Raw genomic sequence first — 20,928 nt, 5'->3', positions numbered from 1 at the left:
TATTTGTGTCTTTGGATCTAAAGTGACTCAGTTGGAGCTGTTGGATAGGTAGCTGTTACTACCTCTAAGAGCTGAAATTAACTAACTTACTGATGAACCTTCTGAGTGGAGATTGAAAGCCTTCAGTAGACTCCAGAATTCCAAAATAGTTGGATCATATTCTTTTAAATTCATTCTGCCAATATTTATCATGTTTGGAGAGTTTAATTGATTACATTTAAAACAATTATGGATAAGGAGGGACTTATTTTTTGTCATTTTAATATTTGTTTTCTGTATATCTTAGCTTTCCCCCCCACTTATTTCCTGCATTTTTATTATTGTCTTTCTCTTGTTTACTTTATTATAGTAAAGCTTTTTGATTCTCTTACTTCCTTTTGTCTGTATTCTGTAGGTGATTTCTTTGTGGTTTCCATGGGGAGTATATTTAATATTATAAAGTTATACCACTCTTACTAGAATTTATCTCACCTTAACTTAAATAACATAAAGCTGTGGTCTCATACAGCTGTGTCCTCATCTCCTTTCAGTCATTGTTCTTACAAAATTTTATCTTTATTCATTTTCAAAAATATAGTCAAATAATTTAAAAAATTGCATTAGTCTCTTAAATCATGTAAAAAACAAAAAGGCAGATTACAGACTAAAGTTACAATAATAGCTTTTATAATTGTCTATATATTTACTTTTACCAATCATCTTTATTTATTCATATGGCTTCAGGTTACTGTCTAGTAATTAATGATTTCAGCATGAAGAACTCCTTAGCATTTCTTTTAGGGCTAGTCTAGTAGTAACAAACTCCCTCAGCTTTTATCTTGGAATGTCTTGTTTTTGCCCTCATTTTCGAAGGGTAGTTTTCCCTGATACAGGATTTCTAGTTAACTGTTTTTCCCTTCAGTACTTTGAATATCCCAACCTCATACCTTATGGCAACCATGGCTTTTGATGGGAAATATGTTCATAATCGTATTGAGGATTCTTGGTATGTGATAGAGCACTTCTTTCCTGGTGCTTTCCAGATTCTCTCTTTGCCTTTGTCTTTCGACAACATAATGTTTCCTGGTTTATTCTACTTTTAGTTCTTTGGGCTTCTTGGATGTTTATATTCATGTCTTTTCATCAAATTTGGAACTTTTTGGTGATTTTTAAAAATTCTAATAGTCGCTCTGCCCTTTTCTTTCTCCTTGTTGGTGTCCCATAGGTCACTTAAGCTCTGCACACTTTTCTTAAAATTTTCTTTTGTTTCTCATTATTGATGATTTGCATAGTCATATATTCAAATTCACCAGCTCTTTCTTCTGTCTGACCAAATCTGCTTTTGAAACACTCTAGTAAATTTTTCATTTCAGTTATTTTACTATTTAGCTCCAGAATTTCCTTTTGGTTCACTTATTTTATCTCCTTACTGAAAGTTTTGCTTTCTTATAAATCATTTTTCTTTTTTTACTTTGTCCAATACTTTTTTTTAGCTCTTTGAGAGTCTTTAAGACAGTTGTTTTAATGTCTTTGTCTACTGAGTCTGCCTTCTTGTTTTTTCAGGAACAAATTTAGTTGATTTACTTTCTTTATTTGAGTTGGCCATACTTTCCTGTTTCTTTTTGGGTGCCTTGTGATTTTTTTGTAGTTATTGTTGTTGAAAACCTGACTGAGTCTTAAAATTTGGTTAAGTCTGGAAATCATATTCTCCCCCTTCCCCAGGGCCTGCTGGATTTTTTTCCTTTTTTTTAAAATTGTTGTAATATATCTCTGTTCTAGGGATCAGCCTGATTATGTAAACATAAGGTCTCAGGTTTTTTCCTGAGCCTATGTTGTTCTCTGGTCATATCTGAAACTTTCTAAATTCCCTTGTCTTTTGTGATTATTTTTTAATGTTCTAGCCCTTACATGGTTGACTCCCAAAAGGAGAAAATGGAAAAAATTAAGGGAGGAAAATAAAACAAATAGATCCTAGCCCTTTGAATCTTCTGGAAGTCATTTTAACTGGATGAGGAGAGTGTTGCACAATGGTGGTGGTTGTTACATCAGTGGCTTCCTGTCTCTGCCTCTGCTCATCCATGATCAGAAACAGCAATCAGTGATCAAAATACAGATTCCCTGTGTTTGAAGGACAAAGTCCTTACTCTCCACCCTGGTGACTGCAAGTCCATGCAAACTCTTCTAGGAACTCAGGCATTGATGCTTACCTCCAGGTTGGAGCTGTTGGATAGGTAGCTGTTACTACCTCTGAGAGCTGAAATTAACTGACTTACTGATGAACCTTCTGAATGGAGATTGAAAGCCTTCAGTAGACTCCAGAATTCCAAAATAGTTGTATCAGACATACTCTGCCAGTGCAATTGTTGTCTAGGTGGGAAGATGGTAGGTACTTGTTACTCCGCTATCTTCCTGAGGTCACTTGGTGTGCTTGATAGTTTGCAGTATGGGGATCCTTGATTTATTCTAGGTCTCTGTATTTTTAGTGCTTTTATGAATGGTATTATAAAAATTTCCATGTTGTTAGATAGTTTTAAAGATTATTAATTCCTGGATAATATATTCTATTATAAGGGAATGTTGTAGGTTAATAATTTTACATAGTATTTTCCAAAAATTTTACCTACTTAAATAATACCATAATGAATTGTTTCATTAATAATAACATTCCTGGTTGAGAATATTGTGTGTAAAGATTTAATTAACTCTATGGCTATTTTAATTAGTACCTTCCCAATGGTTTTAAAGACTAATTTTATTGGTTAATTTTATTGACATAACTTGTATTAGCTTTATGTGTACAACATAATTATTTTATATATGCATACATTAGTAAATGATTAACACAATAAATTTAGCTAACATCCATCACCACAAATAGTTAACAATTTACTTCTCATGATGAGAACTTTTAAGATCTACTGTTGTATGAGCTTTCAAATATATGATACATTATTGTTAAGTATAGTCACCATGCTCTACATTACATCCCTAGATCTTACTTATCTTATAACTGGAAACTTGTACGTTTTTAACACCCCCCACCCCCTGCCCCAGCTTTGGCAACCACCAATCTTCTGTCTGTACCTAGGTACTCATTGTTTTGTTTTTGTTTTTTTAGGATTCCATGTATAACACTGAATGATAACACTGGTATCATACAGTATTCCTCTCCCTCTGTCTGAATTATTTCACTTACCATTATACCTATTTCACTTAGCATTAAGGTCTATCCATGTTGTTGCAAATGGCAGGATTTATTTTTTATTGCTGAATAATATTCCTGGTTGTGTGTGTGTGTGTGTGTGTGTGTGTATGTATCATGTATTCTTTATCCATTCATCTGTTGATGGACACTTAGGTTGTTTCCATGTCCTGGCTATTAAATAATGCTGCAGTGAACATGGGTGGGCATGTATCTTCTTAAGATAATAGTTTTGTTTCCTTTGGGTATGTACTCAGAAGTGACATTGCTATATTGTATTGTATTTCTACTTTTAACTTTTTGAGGACCCTCCATACTGTTTTCCATATGGCTGCAACAATTTATGTTTCTCCAGCAGTGTAGGAGGGTTCCCTTTCCTCCACATCCTTGCAAATGCTTGTTATTTCTCATCTTTTTGATGGTAGCGATTCTAATAGGTGTGAAGTGATACCTCATTTGATTTGCATTTCTCTGATGATTAGTGATGTTGCACACCTTTTCATGTACCTGTTGGCTATTTGTATGTCATCTTTATAAAAATGTTCAATTCCTCTGCCCATTTTGTAAAAAGGTTTTTATATTGAGTTGTGTGAGTTCTTTATGTATTTTGGATATTAACTCTTTATTAGATATGTGATTTGCAAATATTTTCTTTCATTCCATAGGTTGCCTTTTCATTTTGTTGGTGGTGTCCTTTGCTGCACAGAAACCTTTTAGGTTGATTTAGTCTCACTTGTTTATTTTGCTTTTGTGCTCTTTGCTTTGGAATTAAATCCCCAAAATCATTGACAAGACCAATATCATGGAGCTTACACCCCATTTTTTAATCTAGGAATTTTATGGTTTCAGGCTTTATGTTTAAGTAATCCATTTTGAGTTGATTTTTGAGATAGGGGTCCAGTTTTATTATTTTGCTTGTGGCTGTTACAGTTTTCCTAGCACAATATTGAAGGGACTATCCTTTTCCCATTGTGTGGTCTTCTCTTCTTCATTGTAAAATAGTTGACCATACCTGTGTGTACTTATTTTTGGATCTCAATTTTGTTCCATTATCTGTATCTGTTTTTTTGCTAATACCATGCTGTTATGATTACTATAGCTTTGTAATATAGTTTGAAACCAGAAAGTGTGATGCCTCAAGCTTATTTCTTCTTTTTCAAGATTGTCTTGCTATTCAGGGTCCTCAGGGATTCCATAAAAATGTTAGGATTATTTATTTTGTTTCTAAGATAAAGGACATTGGAATATTGATGGGGATTGCATTGAATATATAGGTTGGTTTGGATAGGGTAGACATTTTAACAATATAATTCTTCTAATCCGTGAGTATGGAATGTCTTCTTTTTATAGATATTGCCTTCAGTTTCTTTCATCAATGTCTAAGAGTTTTTAATGCACAGGTCTTCCACTTCCTTGGTTATTATTATTCCTAAGCATCTTATTCTCTTTGGTGCATTTTTAAGTGGGATACTTTCCTTTTTTTTTTTCTCTTTGAACATTTAAAAAAATTTTGGTGCCATTAATCTATGATTACATGAGCAACATTATGGTGACTAGACTCCCCCCATGATCAAGTCCCCACCACATATCCCATTGCAGTCACTGTCCATCAGCGTAGTAAGATGCTATTGAATCACTATGTGGCTTCTCTGTGTTGTACAGCCCTCCCCGTGCTCCCTCCCCCACATAATTAATGTCTGCTAATTGTAATGCCCCCTTTCCCCCCATATCTCTCCCTTCCCACCCATCCTCCCCAGTCCCTTTCCCTTTGGTAAATGTTAGTCCATTCTTGGGTTCTGTGGGTCTACTGCTGTTTTATTCCTACAGTTTTTTCTAATACTGCACATATGAGTGAAATCATTTGATACTTGTGTTTTTCCACCTGGCTTGTTTCACTGAGCATAATACCCACTGGCTCCATCCATGTTGTTGCAAATGGTTGGATTTGTTTTCTTCTTATGGCTGAATAATATTCCATTGTGAATGTATACCACATCTTCTTTATCCATTCATCTACTGATGGACACTTAGGTTGCTTCCATTCCGTGGCTATTGTAAAATAGAGCTGTGATAAACATAGGAGTGCATATATCTTTTTCAAACTGGGCTGCTGCTTTCTTTTATTTATTTATTTATTTATTTTTATTTTGGTATCATTAATCTACAATTACATGAAGAACATTATGTTTACTAGACTCCCCCCTTCACCAAGTACCCCCCATATACCCCCTTCAAAGTCACTGTCCATCAGCGTAGTAAGATGCTGTAAAATCACTACTTGTCTTCTCTGTGTTGCAAATCCCTCCCTATGCCCCTCCTCACACTATGCATGCTAATCGTAATGCCCCCTTTCTTTTTCCCCGCCCTTGTCCCTCCCTTCCCACCCATCCTCCCCAGTCCCTTTCCCTTTGGCAACTCTTAGTCCATTCTTGGGTTCTGTGATTCTGCTGTTGTTTTGTTCCTTCAGTTTTCCTTTGTTCTTATACTCCACATATGAGTGAAATCATTTGGTACTTGTCCCTCTCCGCCTGGCTTATTTCATTGAGCATAATACCCTCTAGCTCCATCCATGTTGTTACAAATGGTAGGATCTGTTTTTTTCTTATGGCTGAGTAATATTCCATTGTGTATATGTACCACATCTTCTTTATCCATTCATCTACTGATGGACATTTAGGTTGCTTCCATATCTTGGCTATTGTAAATAGTGCAGTGATAAACATAGGGGTACATCTGTCTTTTTCAAACTGGAGTGCTGCATTCTTAGGGTAATTTCCTAGAAGTGGAATTCCTGGGTCAAATGGTATTTTTATTTTGGGCATTTTGAGGAAGCTCCATACCGCTTTCCACAATGGTAGAACTAATTTACATTCTCACCAGCAGTGTAGGAGGGTTCCCCTTTCTCCACAACCTCACCAACATTTGTTGTTGTTTGTCTTTTTGATGATGGCCATCCTTACTGGTGTGAGGTGATATCTCATTGTGGTTTTGATTTGCATTTCTCTGATGACAAGCGATGTGGAGCATCTTTTCACGTGTCTGTTGGCCATCTGAATTTCTTCTTTAGAGAACTGTCTATTGAGCTCCTCTGCCTATTTTTTAATTGGAGTATTTGCTTTTTGTTTGTTGAGGTGTGTGAGCTCTTTATATATTTTGGATGTCAATCCTTTATTGGATCTGTCATTTATGAATATATTCTCCCATACTGTAGGATACCTTTTTGTTCTATTGATGGTGTCCTTTGCTGTACAGAAGCTTTTTAGCTTGATATAGTCCCATATCAGTTCTATTAGTTTTGGAGTGGAGTCTATAGGGTTTTTTATGTACAATGTCATGTCATCTGCAAATAGTGACAGTTTGACTTCTTCTTTACCAATCTGGATTCCTTGTATTTCTTTGTTTTGTCTGATTGCTGTGGCTAGGACCTCCAGTACTATGTTGAATAACAGTGGGAAGAGTGGGCATCCCTGTCTTGTTCCTGATCTCAGAAGAAAAGCTTTCAGCCTCTCGCTGTTCAGTATGATGTTGGCTGTGGGTTTATCATATATTGCCTTTATTATGTTGAGGTACTTGCCCTCTATGCCCATTTTGTTGAGAGTTTTTACCATGAATGGATGTTGAATTTTGTCAAATGCTTTTTCAGCATGTATGGAGATGATCATGTGGTTTTTGTCCTTCTTTTTGTTGATGTGGTGGATGATGTTGATGGATTTTCGAATGTTGTACCATCCTTGCATCCCTGGGATGAATCCTACTTGGTCATGGTGTATGATCCTCTTGATGTATTTTTGAATTCGGTTTGCTAATATTTTGTTGAGTAGTTTTGCATCTATGTTCATCAGGGATATTGGTCTGTAGTTTTCTTTTTCGGTGGGGTCTTTGCCTGGTTTTGATATTACAGTGATGTTGACTTCATAGAATGAGTTTGGGAGTATTCCCTCCTCTTCTATTTTTTGGAAAACTTTAAGGAGAATGGGTATTACGTCTTCTCTGTATGTCTGATAAAAGTCCGAGGTAAACCTATCTGGCCTGAGGGTTTTGTTCTTGGGTAGTTTTTTGATTACCACTTCAGTTTCGTTGCTGGTAATTGGTCTGTTTAGATTTTCTGTTTCTTTCTGGGTCAGTCTTGGAAGGTTGTATTTTATAAGAAGTTTTCCATTTCTCCTAGGTTTTCCAGCTTTTTAGCATAGGTTTTCATAGCATTCTCTAATAATTATTTGTGTTTATGTGGGGTCTGTCGTGATTTTTCCTGTCTCGTTTCTGATTCTGTTGATGTGTGTTGACTCTCTTTTTCTCTTAATAAGTCTGGCTAGAGGCTCATCTATTTTGTTTATTTTCTCGAAGAACCAGCTCTTGGTTTCATTGATTTTTTTCTATTGTTTTATTCTTCTCAATTTTATTTATTTCTTCTCTGATCTTTATTATGTCCCTCCTTCTGCTGACCTTAGACCTCATTTGTTCTTCTTTTTCCAATTTCGATAATTGTGCATTAGACTATTCATTTGGGATTGTTCTTCCTTCTTTAAATATGCCTGGATTGCTATATACTTTCCTCTTAAGACTGTTTTTGCTGCATTCCACAGAAGTTGGGGCTTTGTGTTGTTGTTGTCATTTGTTTCCATATATTGTTGGATCTCCATTTTAATTTGGTCGTTGATCCATTGATTATTTAGGAGCATGTTGTTAATCCTCCATGTGTTTGTGAGCCTTTTTGCTTTCTTTGTACAATTTATTTCTAGTTTTATACCTTTGTGATCTGAAAAGTTGGTTGGTAGAATTTCAGTCTTTTGGAATTTATTGAGGCTCTTTTTGTGGCCTAGTATGTGGTCTATTATGGGGAATGTTCCATGTGTACTTGAGAAGAATGTGTATCCTGTTGCTTTTGGATGTAGAGTTCTATAGATGTCTATTAGGTCCATCTGTTCTAGTGTGTTGTTCAGTGCCTCTGTGTCCTTACTTATTTTCTGTCTGGTGGATCTGTCCTTTGGAGTAACTGGTGTGTTAAAGTCTCCCAAAATGAATGCATTACATTCTATTTCCTCCTTTAATTCTGTTAGTATTTGTCTCACATATGTTGGTTCTTCTGTATTGGGTGCATATATGTTTATAATGGTTATATCCTCTTGTTGGACTGAGCCCTGTATCATTATGTAATGTCCTTCTTTATCTCTTGTTACTTTCTTTGTTTTGAAGTCTATTTTGTCTGATACTAGTACTGCAACACCTGCTTTCTTCTCCCTGTTGTTTGCATGAAATATTTTTTCCATCCCTTGACTTTTAATCTGTACATGTCTTTGGGTTTAAGGTGAGTCTCTTGTAAGCAGCATATAGATGGATCTTGCTTTTTTATCCATTCCATTAGTCTGTGTCTTTTGATTGGTGCATTCATTCCTTTTACATTTAGGGTGATTATTGGAAGATATGTACTTATTGCCATTGCAGGCTTTAGATTCGTGGTTATCAAAGGTTCCAGGTTAGGCTTCTTTACTCCCTTACTGTCTAACTTAACTCACTTATTGAGCTATTATAAACACAGTCTGATGATTATTTCTTTTCCTTCTTATTCTTCCTCCTCCATTCTTCATATGTTGGGTGTTTTGTTCTGTGCTCTTTTTAGGAGTGCTCCCATCTAGAGCAGTCCCTCTAAGATACCCTGTAGATGTGGTTTGTGGTTGGCAAATCCCCTCAACTTTTGCTTGTCTGGGAATTGTTTAGTCCCTCCTTCATATTTAAATGATAATCGTGCTGGATGCAGTATCCTTGGTTCAAGGCCCTTCTGTTTCATTGCATTAAATATATCATGCCATTCTCTTCTGACCTGTACGGTTTCTGTTGAGAAGTCTGATGATAGCCTGATGGGTTTTCCTTTGTAGGTGACCTTTTTTCTCTCTCTGGCTTCCTTTCATACTCTGTCCTTGTCCTTGATCTTTGCCATTTTAATTATTATGTGTCTTGGTGTTGTCCTCTTTGGGTCCCTTCTCTTGGGAGTTCTGAATGCTTTCGTAGTCTGAGCAAGTATTTCCTCTCCTAGTTTGGAGAAGTTCTCATCAATTATTTCTTCCGAGACACTTTCTATCTCTTTTTTCTCTCTTCTTCTTCTGGTACCCCTATAATGCGGATATTGTTCCTTTTGGATTGGTCACACAGTTCTCTTAATATTTTCTCATTCCTGGAGATCCTTTTATCTCTCTCTGCATCAGCTTATACATTCCTGTTCTCTGTTTTCTATTCCATCAGTGGCCTCTTGCATCTTATCCATCCTGCTTATAAATCCTTCCAGAGATGGTTTCACTTCTGTAATCTCCCTCTGGATGTCATCCCTTAGCTCTTGTATATTTCTCTGCAGCTCCGTGAGCATCTTCATGATTTTTATTTTGAATTCTTTTTCAGGAAGACTGGTTAGGTCTATCTCCTTCTCAGGGATTGTGATTTTGGTCTGTATCAAATTCTTTTGCCTTTTCATGGTGATAGAGATAGTTTGCAGAGCTGGCGCAAGTGATGGCTGAGGGACTGTCCCTTCTTGTTGGTTTGTGGCCTTCCTCTCCTGGGAGAACAGTGACCTGTAGCAGCTTGTGCTGGGCAGCTGCACGCAGACAGGGCTTCTGATTCTTGCCTGGCCGCTATGGAATTTAGCTCCACAGTTGCTGTGGGCGTGGCCTGCCTCGGGCTGTGGTTCTGATATGGCTGAGCCGCGTCAGAAGGGAAACGGCCGGCAGGCTGTTTATCTTTGTGAGGGGCCTCCAAGCTGTCCTGCTGCCCAGGAGGTTAGGATGCCCAGAGTTTCCCGGGATTCTCAGCTGCTAGGCTGAGTGTCCTGGGACGCTTCCGTCCAGCTGTGGGGTCCCTGTCCGTTTAAGACTTTCAAAAACTTTCAAAAAGCAGTCGCTTTTCTTTGTCCCAGGGGCCCCAGCTGTGAGGACCTGCTCACACGTCTTACTGTCCTGTTTCCCTAGTTTCCATCACCCCACACCTGCACTGTGTGTCTGCGTTCTGGTGTGGATGGCTGGGTCTGGGTGTTTAGCAGTCCTGGGCTCCCTCTCCCTCCCTGCTCTGGCTCCTCTCCTCCCACCAGGAGCTAGGGTAAGGGGCGCTCAGGTCCCTCCAGGCCACGGCTTGTATCTTACCACCTTCTTGAGGTGCTGGGTTCTCACAGGTGTGGATGTAGTCTGGCTGTTGTCCTGTGTCTTCTGGTCTCTCTTTTAGGAAGAGTTCTGTTTGTTGTATTTTCAAAGACATATGTGGTTTTGGGAGGAGATTTCCACTGCTCTACTCATGCCGCCATCTTGGCTCAACCTGGGCTGCTGCTTTCTTAGGGTGAATTCCTAGGAGTGGAATTCCTGGGTCAAATGGTATTCCTATTTTTACTTTTTTGAGGAATTTCCATACTGCTTTCCACAATGGCTGAACTAATTTGCATTTCCACCAGCAGTGTAGGAGGGTTCCCCTTTCTTCACATCCTCACCAACATTTGTTGTTGTTTGTCTTTTGGATTGTGGCCATCCTGACTGGTGTGAGGTGATATCTCATTGTGGTTTTAATTTGCATTTCTCTGATGATTAGTGATGTGGAGCATCTTTTCATGTGCCTGTTGGCTCTCTGAATTTCTACTTTGGAGAAGTGTCTGTTCAGCTCCTCTGCCCATTTTTTAATTGGCTTATTTGGTTTTTGTTTGTTGAAGTGTGTGAGCTCTTTATATAATTTGAATGTCAGCCCCTTATTAGATATGTCATTTATGAATATATTCTCCCATACTGAAGGATATCTTTTTGTTCTATTGATGGTATCCTTTGCTGTACAGAAGCTTTTTAGTTTGATGTTGTTCTACTTGTTCATTTTTGCTTTTGTTTCCCTTGCCAGTGGAAATATTTTCGTAAGGGAGTTGCTCATGTTTATGTCCAAGAGATTTTTGCCTATATGTTTTTCTAAGCGTTTTATGGTTTCATGACTTACATTGAGGTCTTTGATCCATTTTGAGATTACTTTTGTGTACAGGGTTAGACAATAATCCAGTTTCATTCTCTTATTTGTAGCTGTCCAGTTTTGTGAACACCAGCTTTTGAAGAGGCTGTCATTTCCCCATTGTATATCCATGGCTCCTTTATCATATATTAATTGACCATATGTGCTTGAGTTTATATCTGGACTCTATTCTGTTCCACTGGTCTGTGGGTCTTTTCTTGTGTCAGTACCAACTTGTCTTGATTACTGTGGCTTTGTAGTAGAGCTTGAAGTCAGGGAGTGCTCTTGATGTATTTTTGAATTCGGTTTGCCTATATTTTGTTGAGTATTTTTTGCATCTATGTTCATCAGGGATATTGATCTGTAATTTTCTTTTTTTTGTGGTGTCTTTGCCTGGTTTTGGTATTAGAGTTATGCTGGCTCCATAGAGTGAGTTTGGAAGCATTCCCTCCTCTTCTATTTTTTGGGAAACTTTAAGGAGAATGGGTATTATGTCTTCTCTGTATGTCTGATAAAATTCAGAGGTGTATCCGTATGGACTGGGGGTTTTGTTCTTGGGTAGTTTTTGGATTACTGCCTCAATTTAGTTGCTGGTAATAGGTCAGTTTAGATTTTCCTTCTTCCTCGGTCAGTCTTGGAAGGTTGTATTTTTCTAGGAAGTTGTCCATTTCTTCTAGGTTTTCCACCTTGTTAGCATGTAGATTTTCATAGTATTCTCTAATAATTCTTTGTATTTCTATGGGTTCCCTCATGATTTTTCCTTTCTCATTTCTGATTCTGATGATGTGTGTAGATTTTCTTTTTCTCTTAATAAGTCTGGCTAGGGGTTTATCTATTTTGTCTATTTTCTTAACCAGCTCTTCGTTTCATTGATATTTTTCTATTGTTTTATTCTTCTCAATTTTATTTATTTCTTCTCTGATCTTTATCATGTCCCTCCTTCTGCTGACTTTGGGCCTCATTTGTTCTTCTTTTTCCATTTTCAATAATTGTGACTTTAGACTATTCATTTGGGATTGTTCTTCCTTCTTTAAATAGGCCTGGATTGCCATATACTTTCCTCTTAGAACTACCTTTGCTGCGTCCCACAGAAATTGGGGCTTTGTGCTGTTGTTGTCATTTGCCTCCATATATTGCTTGATCTGTATTTTAATTTGGTCATTGATCCATTGATTATTTAGGAGCATGTTGTTAAGCCTCCATGTGTTTGTGAGCCTTTTGTTTTCTTTGTACAACTTATTTCTAGTTTTATACCTTTGTGATCTGAGAATTTGGTTGGTAGAATTTCAATCTTTTTGAATTTATTGACATTCTTTTTGTGGCCTAGTATGAGTTCTGTTGATGTGTGTTAGGTCTATTTGTTCTAGTGTGGTCAGTGCCTCTGTGTTCTTATTTATTTTCTGTCTGGTTTATCTGTCCTTTGGAGTGAGTGATGTGTTGAAGTCTCCTAAAATGCATGCATTGCATTCTATTTCCACCTTTAATTCTGTTAGTATTTGTTTTACATATGTTGGTGCTGCTGTGTTGGATTCATATGTATTTATAAAGGTTATATTGTCTTGTTGGGCTGCCCCCTTTATCATTATGTTATGTCCTTCTTTATCTCTTGTTACTTTCTTTGTTTTGAAGTCTATTATGTCTGTTACAAGCACTGCAACACCTGCTTTTTTCTCCCTATTGTTTGCATGAAATATCTTTTTCCATCCCTTCACTTTTAGTCTGTGTATATCTTTGGGTTTGAGGTGAGTCTCTTGTAAGCAGCATATAGATGAATCTTGCTTTTTTATCCATTCCATTAGTCTGTGTCTTTTGATTGGTGCATTAGGTCCATTTACATTTAGGGTGATTATTGAAAGATATGTACTTATTGCCATTGCAGGCTTTAGATTTGTGGTTACCAAAGGTTCAAGGGTAGCTTCTTTACTATCTAACTGTCCAACGGAACTCTCTTATTAAGCTATAATAAACAGTCTGATGATTAATTCTCTCACTTCTTATTATTCCTCCTCCATTCTTTGTATTTTAAGTGTTTTATTCTGTACTCTTTTTTGTTTCCTTTTACTGCTTTTGTGCATAATCGATTTTATTTTTTGTCTTTAGTTAGTATTTGTTTGGTCTGCTTTCTTTGGTTTGATTTTATTTTCTCTGGTGACATCCATTTAGCCTTAGGAGTGCTTCCATCTAGAGCAGTCCCTTTAAAATACCATGTAGAGGTGTTTTGTGAGAGGCAAATTCCCTCACCTTTTGCTTGTCTGGAAATTATTTAATCCCCCCTTCATATTTAAATGATAATTGTGCTAGATATAGTATTCTTGGTTCGAGGCCCTTCTGTTTCATTGCATTAAATATATCATGCCATTCTCTTCTGGCCTGTAAGATTTCTGTTGAGAAGTCTGTTGATAGCCTGATTGGCTTTCCTTTGTATGTGATATTTTTTCTCTCTGTGCTCTGGCTTGCCATTAATACTCTGGCCTTGTCTTTGATCTTTGCCATTTCAATTCTTATGTCTTGGTGTTGTCCTTCTTGGGTCCCTTGTGTTGGGGTGTCTGTGAGCTTCCATGGTCTCAGAGACAATTTCCTTCCCTGGCTTTCAGCAATTATATCTTCCGAGACACTTTCTATCCGTTTTTCGCTCTCATCTCCTTCTGGTACCTCTAAAATGTGAATATTGTTCTGTTTGGATTGGTCACACAGTTCTCTTAATATTCTTTCAGTCCTGGAGATCTTTTATCTCTCTCTGCCTCAGCTTCTCTGTATTCCTCTTCTCTGATTTCTTTTCCATTAACAGTCTCTTGCACCTCATCCAGTCTGGTCTTAAGACCTTCTATTGATTGTTTCATTTCTGTTATCTCCCTCCGGACTTCATCCCTTAGCTCTTGCATATTTCTCTGCAGATCCATCAGCATGGTTATGACTTTTGTTTTGAATTCTCTTTCAGGAAGATTGATTATATCTGCCTCAGCAGCCCTCTCTCTGGGGTTGTCTGAAAGATTTTTGTCTGTGCCAGATTCTTCTGCCTTTTCCTGGTGATAGAAGTGGTCACAGGCTGGTTGTACGTGTGTCAACTGAGAGAACAAAGTCCCTTACTGCTTATTTGTCACCCTGTCCTTGTCCACTGCCTGTGTCGATTACCCTCACATCAGGAGCAGCCTCTGGGATAATCTCCTGAGCTGCTGTGTTTGGGGTGGCCCTCAGGATAGCCTATCACACTGAGTGGTGTTGCAGTCGTACCTGGTGTGTTCTCCTGCGAGATAGGCACCCTTCATGCCTTCCGGACCTTGCTCCGGCTTCTTCTGCCTGTGTGGTTACCCACAAACTGGGAATCAGTGTCAGACAATCTCCTGAGCTGCCATGGGCGGGGCCGCCTTCGTGGTAGCATAGATCACTGCAGGGGGTCGCAGCTGTGCCAGGTGTGTTCTCCTGTGAGAATGGCGCCCCTTTGTGCCTTTTGGACCTTGTTCCAGCTTCCGCTGCCTGTGCCTGTTACCCGCATACCAGGGAGCAGTCTCTGGGATAATCTCCAGAGCTTCCGTGGGTGGGGCTGCCCTCAGGGTAGCCTAAAGTGCTGCAGGGGGGTCACAGCCAGGCCAGATGTTTTCTCCTGCGAGAACAGCATCCCTTCGGGCCTTCTGGACCTCGCTCCTGCTTCCGCTGCCTGTCCCGGTTAGCTGTGCAGTGGGAGGAGACTCTTTGTGGGTTTTTTTGGGTGGGCCGCTCTCCGGCTGCTCTGCAGCTGTGGCTGGTCAGCTGGTTGGCTTGCAGCGCCATCCAGAGGGAATGAATGGCAGGCTGCTTATTGCCGTGAGGGGCTTCAGGGCTGCTTTACCTCCCAGGGGGCTAGGGGGCCCAAGGTTCCTCAAGACTTCCAGGCTGCTGGGCTGTGTGCTAGCACTATTTTGTTCAGCTTTTGAGTCCTTGTCCCTTTACTCTTTTAAAAAGTGCCCGCTTTTCTCTTGTCCCAGGGGAGGTGGCTTTGGGGACCTGCTAGCAGTCTCAGTTTTGGACCCTACCCTTCCATTTCTCTAATATCCAGTACACCATGCAATGTGTGTCTGTGATCCCGCTGTAGATTACTAGGGCTGGTTATTTAGTAGTCCTGTGCTTTCACTCCCTCCTCACTCTGACTCCTATCCTCCTGCCTGTGAGCTGGGGTGGGGGGAGTGCACGGTCCCGCCAGATCACGGCTTTGTATCTTACCCCCTTTCTGAGATGTTGAGTTATTATGGATGTAGCTGTAGCCAGGCTATTGTACTATATCCTCTGGTCTCTCTTGTAGGAATAGTTTCATTTGTTGTATTTTCAAAAATATATATGATTTTGGTAGGAGATTTCTGCCACCCTACTCACACCGCCTTATTGAGCCCCTCCTGTGTGGGGAGGTTTCTGATTACTAATTAGTCTCCTCACTCATTGGTTTGTTCAGATTTTCTTTTTCTTCCTGACATAGTCTTGGTAGATTTTATATTCTAGTTATTTATCCATTTTTTCTTGATTATCCAGTTTGTTTTCATGCACTTGTTCTTAGTAGTCTCTTGATGAGCCTATGTATTTGTGTGGTATCAGTTTTAATGCCTCCTCTTTCATTTGTTTTTATTTGAGTCTTTTTTTTTTATTTTGTCCATCTTAAGGTTTGTCTGATTTGTTTATCTTTTGAAAAAACCAGCTCTTAGTTGTGTTGATTTTTTTCTATTGTTTTTCTGGTCTGTATTTTATTGATTTCTGCTCTCATCTTTGTTGTTTTGTTCCTTCTGCCAACTTTGGTCTTAGTTTGTCTGGACTAGTTTCTAGTGTAAAGGGAAGTTGTTTATTGGAGCTTTTTTCTTGTTTCTTAACATAAACTTTTATTGCTATTAAGTTCCCTCTTAAACCTTATTTTGCATTATTCCACAGGTTTTGATATATTGTGCTTGTATTTTCATTTGTTGCAAGATAATTCTTGGTGTCCATTTTGATTTCCTCTTTGACCAATTGGTTGTTTAACATATTGTTTAATCTCCAAATACATGAATTTTCCTACTTTTCTCCTATTACCGATTTTTAGTTTCATGCTGTCATTATTGGAAAAGATACTTGGTATGAGTTCAGTCTTCTTAAATTTGCTAAGACTTGTTTTGTGGCCTATCAGATGATTTATCCTGGAGAATATTCTGTGTGCACACACTTGGGAAGAGTTGTATTTTGGTGGTATTGGATGACTTATTCATGTTAGGTCCATTTGGTTTAATATATGGTTCTAATGTAGACTTTCCTTGTTGATTTTTTTGCCAGGATGATTTATCCATTGCTGTAAGTGGGGTATTGAAGTCCCCCACTTTTGTTGTATTAAGTTTTCATAAATAGTGAACACTGTGCTCAACATTACAAAAGTTGTTTTTCACACAACCTCATATTACCTCATATTATATATATATATATATATATATATATATATATATATATATATATATATATATGCAGTACCTTATATTTTGAATTATTTCTTCTATAGGTAAAATTTGTAACAACACTCCAAATTTTATTTTGTACTGAATTTTGATATGTAAGCAATGCTTGAAACATGTTAACAATTACTTTTGGCTTATAATTTTTTTGATTACACGTGCGTGTGGTTATCATGTACTTGTGTTCATGGAATTTTTACCTGTGTTAGGTCTCATGCTTGTCTTTAATACTTTTTTTTTTTGCTCATTTTGCATGTACACAATCCTTCAGTGTGGGTATCTTAGTTTCTACCCCCCAAAAAGATGGAGAATTTAAAGGTAGAACAGGGATGAGAATTTATTTCTCAGTGTTAGTTCATTATTCTTTTTGTTGTTCCGATCATACACTCTGCTATATGGGACTGTATTTGCAACCTATTGGATTTCTGTCTTGACAATATGCCAGCTGGTTTCTAAGTTTATTTGGGTTTAGAAGAATTGAGTGTTATATTATTTTGTTTTGCAGGAGTTCACAACCAAGTAAGACAGTAGATTATAAATATGCACAGCAGTCTGTGTACACTAAAGGAAAACGAAGAGATGATGACAGCATTTCTCTTGTAATATCTAATACTCAACCGAAAGGTTTGTGAACCTTAGAAAACCGTTGTCATTTTAACTTTTGTCTACTTCACTTATAATAATTTTTAAATTATAGTAACTTTATTTAATCTTATATTTAAATGGTACATTGAAAGTAAAGGGAGATTATTTAGCAACACAAAGAAAATTGTTAACTTTACTCTTTCTATACTATAGCATACAGTTTTTATTTATTTACTAAATCCAAAAGTTAAATTTGAATATTATTTATTTTTGTATTTTTTTGTTGGGCCTGGGCAGATAGCTGTGAAGTTATAATATTACTCTAAGGATTTCTCATTTGTCATTTCCATGGATATGTCTGGTAATTTACATTACTGCTAAACTAATTATTATTCTTAGCTTCTCACTTTCTATCCTCCTGCTATGAAATATGTTCTTTATTAATTAGAATTTCTCTCAAGTCTAGGAGGATGCCAATACAAGTCACTATTAGCAAATTTAAAGCTAAATACATCCCAGGCTTCTGAAAATTCTTTGGAGGCCCCTGTGCATATATGATTAATAAATTAAGAAATACTTCCCAATTGTTGAATAAAAAGCTCTCTTATTTATGTCCTTTTATATTACTTCAAAGTCACAAGAAATTTTAGACTTAGAGTAAGGAAAAAATGCATGATAAAAGAAATACTTTATAATTCCTTAGGATCCCTAAGGTTCTCCTCATATGTAAAGTGTTAAGAAAATTAGATAGTGAAACTTTGTTAAAGCTTACCTTGTTTTCATCCTATAGATAATTGTGTTTAATACCAGCTTTTTAACATAAGCCTATAAATTAATGGGACTTCTGAGTTAAACCCCAGGGGTGCCATTCTTTTGTAGTGCATTACGTTGGCCTTATGGAATTTGCTTTTATGAAAATAATACATTAGAAATATTAAATATTCTTTTGACAGGAATTTTTCACCTTTTTAATTTTACATTCTGGTAATATTTGCAAGCTAAATTGTTATATTATGCAGGTAGAATCCTATTTTTTTCAATGTGTAGCTCTATCTAATAAATTTATTCTTTTTTCCATGAGATAGTCTTGGCTCATGTGCAAATAATAAACTCTTTGAAGGAAGACTATGTAATTGCTTTTCTCAAGCTCCTTTCATTAGTGACTTTGCTATAGTATTTATGTTTGGAAATTGCAATTTCATACAGTATTTATGTGTAGAAATTATATTTGACTATCTGTGTAGTTTACAAACTTACAAATAAAATTTATTGTGCTGTCCAAAATACCATAATGGTGATTTGAGGGGGGTTTATTTTCCTGGAGGAGGGAGTAAAGAATGTCTTCTTTGGAAATTGGAAGACTTTTAACTCTTTTGTAGTTTTTGTCTTCAATCCTATCAATGCCTTCCTTTTAAGCAATGACAGAGAGGTATCATGAGTTAGTCAAGGATTATGAAGGTAGAGTAAGAGCAAGAATACTATGAAGAGTTTTTAGGGTTGAAGAACTTTGAGTGAAGAGAGAGGCTGGACTAGTCAGTATTATATGAATTGTAAGTTATGAATTCAAAGAAGTTACCTTTGTATAAATTCTGAGTTAGTGCTTCAATGATATAGAGATTGGAAGGTATGTACTTTTGGGAGGTATTTTTGTACAGTATATATATTTGATAACTGAAATACTAAGGATTTTTAGTAATAATTGATATGAGTTTCAAAATAATGCTTTATTGACTTAAAAAAGGGAACACTTCCTTCTCTATAGGGTAGTAGATTTGTTTGAGACTTAAAAATACAGGTTTAAAAATAAAGATATTTTTAAAAAGAAGAAACAAGCTGAAGCAAGTTGGTAGGCTTGTGAATGATCACATATCACAATCAGCTGTTGAAGAAAGATGTTTGACTTCAACTTTTTAAGAGCATGATCAATACCCTGAAAATAATTATCCTTTCTTTTCCCCTTAAAAAGCACATATGTATATTTACAATTAATTATCAAAACATTTTAAGACATGAATTTTCCAAATTGTTTTTTTTTTTGGTTTCCCTTTTTTTTTTGTTACAATCCAGTGCAGTTATAGCAAAAGGAAAAAAAGAGCTTTGTTGCTTTGCTGTGTTACAAAAGAATACTTGCTTTTTGTACATTTTGCTCACTTTATATTTATTGTACAATGAACATTAACTTTGTCTATGCAGTTTGAAATAGGGTATCTCTTCATATTCATCCATGTCAATATAAGAACTTAACAGAGACTTCTTTTAAAATTAACATTGTAAGTGGTATAGGATTTTAATGATGCTTCTTTGAGCTTGTAAAAGGAAGTCTCTCTGGCCATATTTATGTTTCTTTTGTTTTGTAAGACCTCAGTAGTGGAAGCAGAGGTTCTGATCATCTTGAAGAAGGGAGCAGACACAAGGATTATACATATTCTGACTCAAAAATGGAACCTACTCTGATTTCCAAGAAGAGAAAGAAAAGGCTTAGAAGTAATTTACCTGATTCTCATGATTCTTCTTTGTATAAGTCAGCAGAACAGACAGTAAGTAGAGGTATTAAGTGTCATGTAAAAAATTTGTACTATGATAAAAATGAATTGGCTCTGGCCAAATAATGTTCTTCTAGGTTTCTGTTTCTTTCATCGGATTTCTTTGTCTATTTTTTTGATTCTGATTTTTTTAAATTTTGGTATCATTAATCTACAATTATATGAAGAACATTATGTTTACTAGGCACCCCCTTCACCAAGTCCCCGCCACATACCCCTTCACAGTCACTGTCCATCTGCGTAGTAAGATGTTGTAAAATCACTACTTGTCTTCTGTGTGTTGCACGGCCCTCCCCATGCCCCCCCAACACTATACATGCTAATCGTAGTGCCCTCTTTCTTTCCATGCCCCCCTTATCCCTTCCTTCCCACCCATCCTCCCCAGTCCCTTTCCCTTTTGTAACTGTTAGTCCATTCTTGGGATCTGTGATTCTGCTGCTGTTTTGTTCCTTCAGTTTTCCTTTTTTCTTATACTCCACATATGAGTAAAATCATTTGGTACTTGTCCTTCTCCACCTGGCTTATTTCACTGAGCATAATACCCTCTAGCTCCATCCATGTTGTTGCAAATGGGAGGATCTGTTTTTTTCTTATGGCTGAGTAATATTCCATTGTGTATATGTACCACATCTTCTTTTCCATTCATCTACTGATGGACATTTAGGTTGCTTCCATATCTTGGCTATTGTAAATAGTGCAGAGATAAACATAGGGGTGCATCTGTCTTTTTCAAACTGGAGTGCTGCAATCTTAGGGTAAATTCCTAGAAGTGGAATTCCTGGGTCAAATGGTATTTCTATTTTAAGCATTCTGAGGAACCTCCATACTGCTTTCCACAATGGTAGAAATAATTTACATTCCCACCAGGAGTGTAGGAGGGTTCCCCTCTCTCAACAACCTCACCAGCATTTGTTGTTGTTTGTCTTTTCGATGATGGCGATCCTTACTGGTGTGAAGTGATATCTCATTGTGGTTTTGATTTGCATTTCTCTGATGACAAGCGATGTGGAGCATCTTTTCACGTGTCTGTTGGCCATCTGAATTTCTTCTTTAGAGAACTGTCTATTTAGCTCCTCTGCCTATTTTTTAATTGGATTATTTGCTTTTTTGTTTGTTGAGGTGTGTGAGCTCTTTATATATTTTGGATGTCAACCCTTTATCGGATCTGTCATTTATGAATATATTCTCCCATACTGTAGGATACTTTTTTGTTCTATTG

At 37.1% G+C, this 20,928-nt stretch overlaps 1 protein-coding gene across 10 annotated transcripts in view; it reads left to right on the top strand.

Moving 5' to 3' along the window:
- The window catches only part of SENP7 (SUMO specific peptidase 7), a 208,348-nt gene that overhangs the window by 127,176 nt on the left and 60,244 nt on the right, over positions 1-20,928 (top strand). For all 10 annotated transcript variants that reach the window (XM_057502256.1, XM_057502253.1, XM_036916469.2 and 7 more), the window contains 2 exons: positions 17,087-17,205; positions 19,525-19,703. In XM_057502256.1, the coding sequence (XP_057358239.1) occupies positions 17,087-17,205; positions 19,525-19,703 (298 nt within the window). The remainder of the gene's footprint in view (positions 1-17,086; positions 17,206-19,524; positions 19,704-20,928) is intronic.

This window comes from Manis pentadactyla, chromosome 1 (genome assembly GCF_030020395.1).
Source record: "Manis pentadactyla isolate mManPen7 chromosome 1, mManPen7.hap1, whole genome shotgun sequence".
NCBI classification, from domain to species: Eukaryota; Metazoa; Chordata; class Mammalia; order Pholidota; family Manidae; genus Manis; species Manis pentadactyla.
The sequence above is the reverse complement of the archived record's forward strand: the minus strand, read 5'-3'. Positions and strand labels throughout refer to the sequence as shown.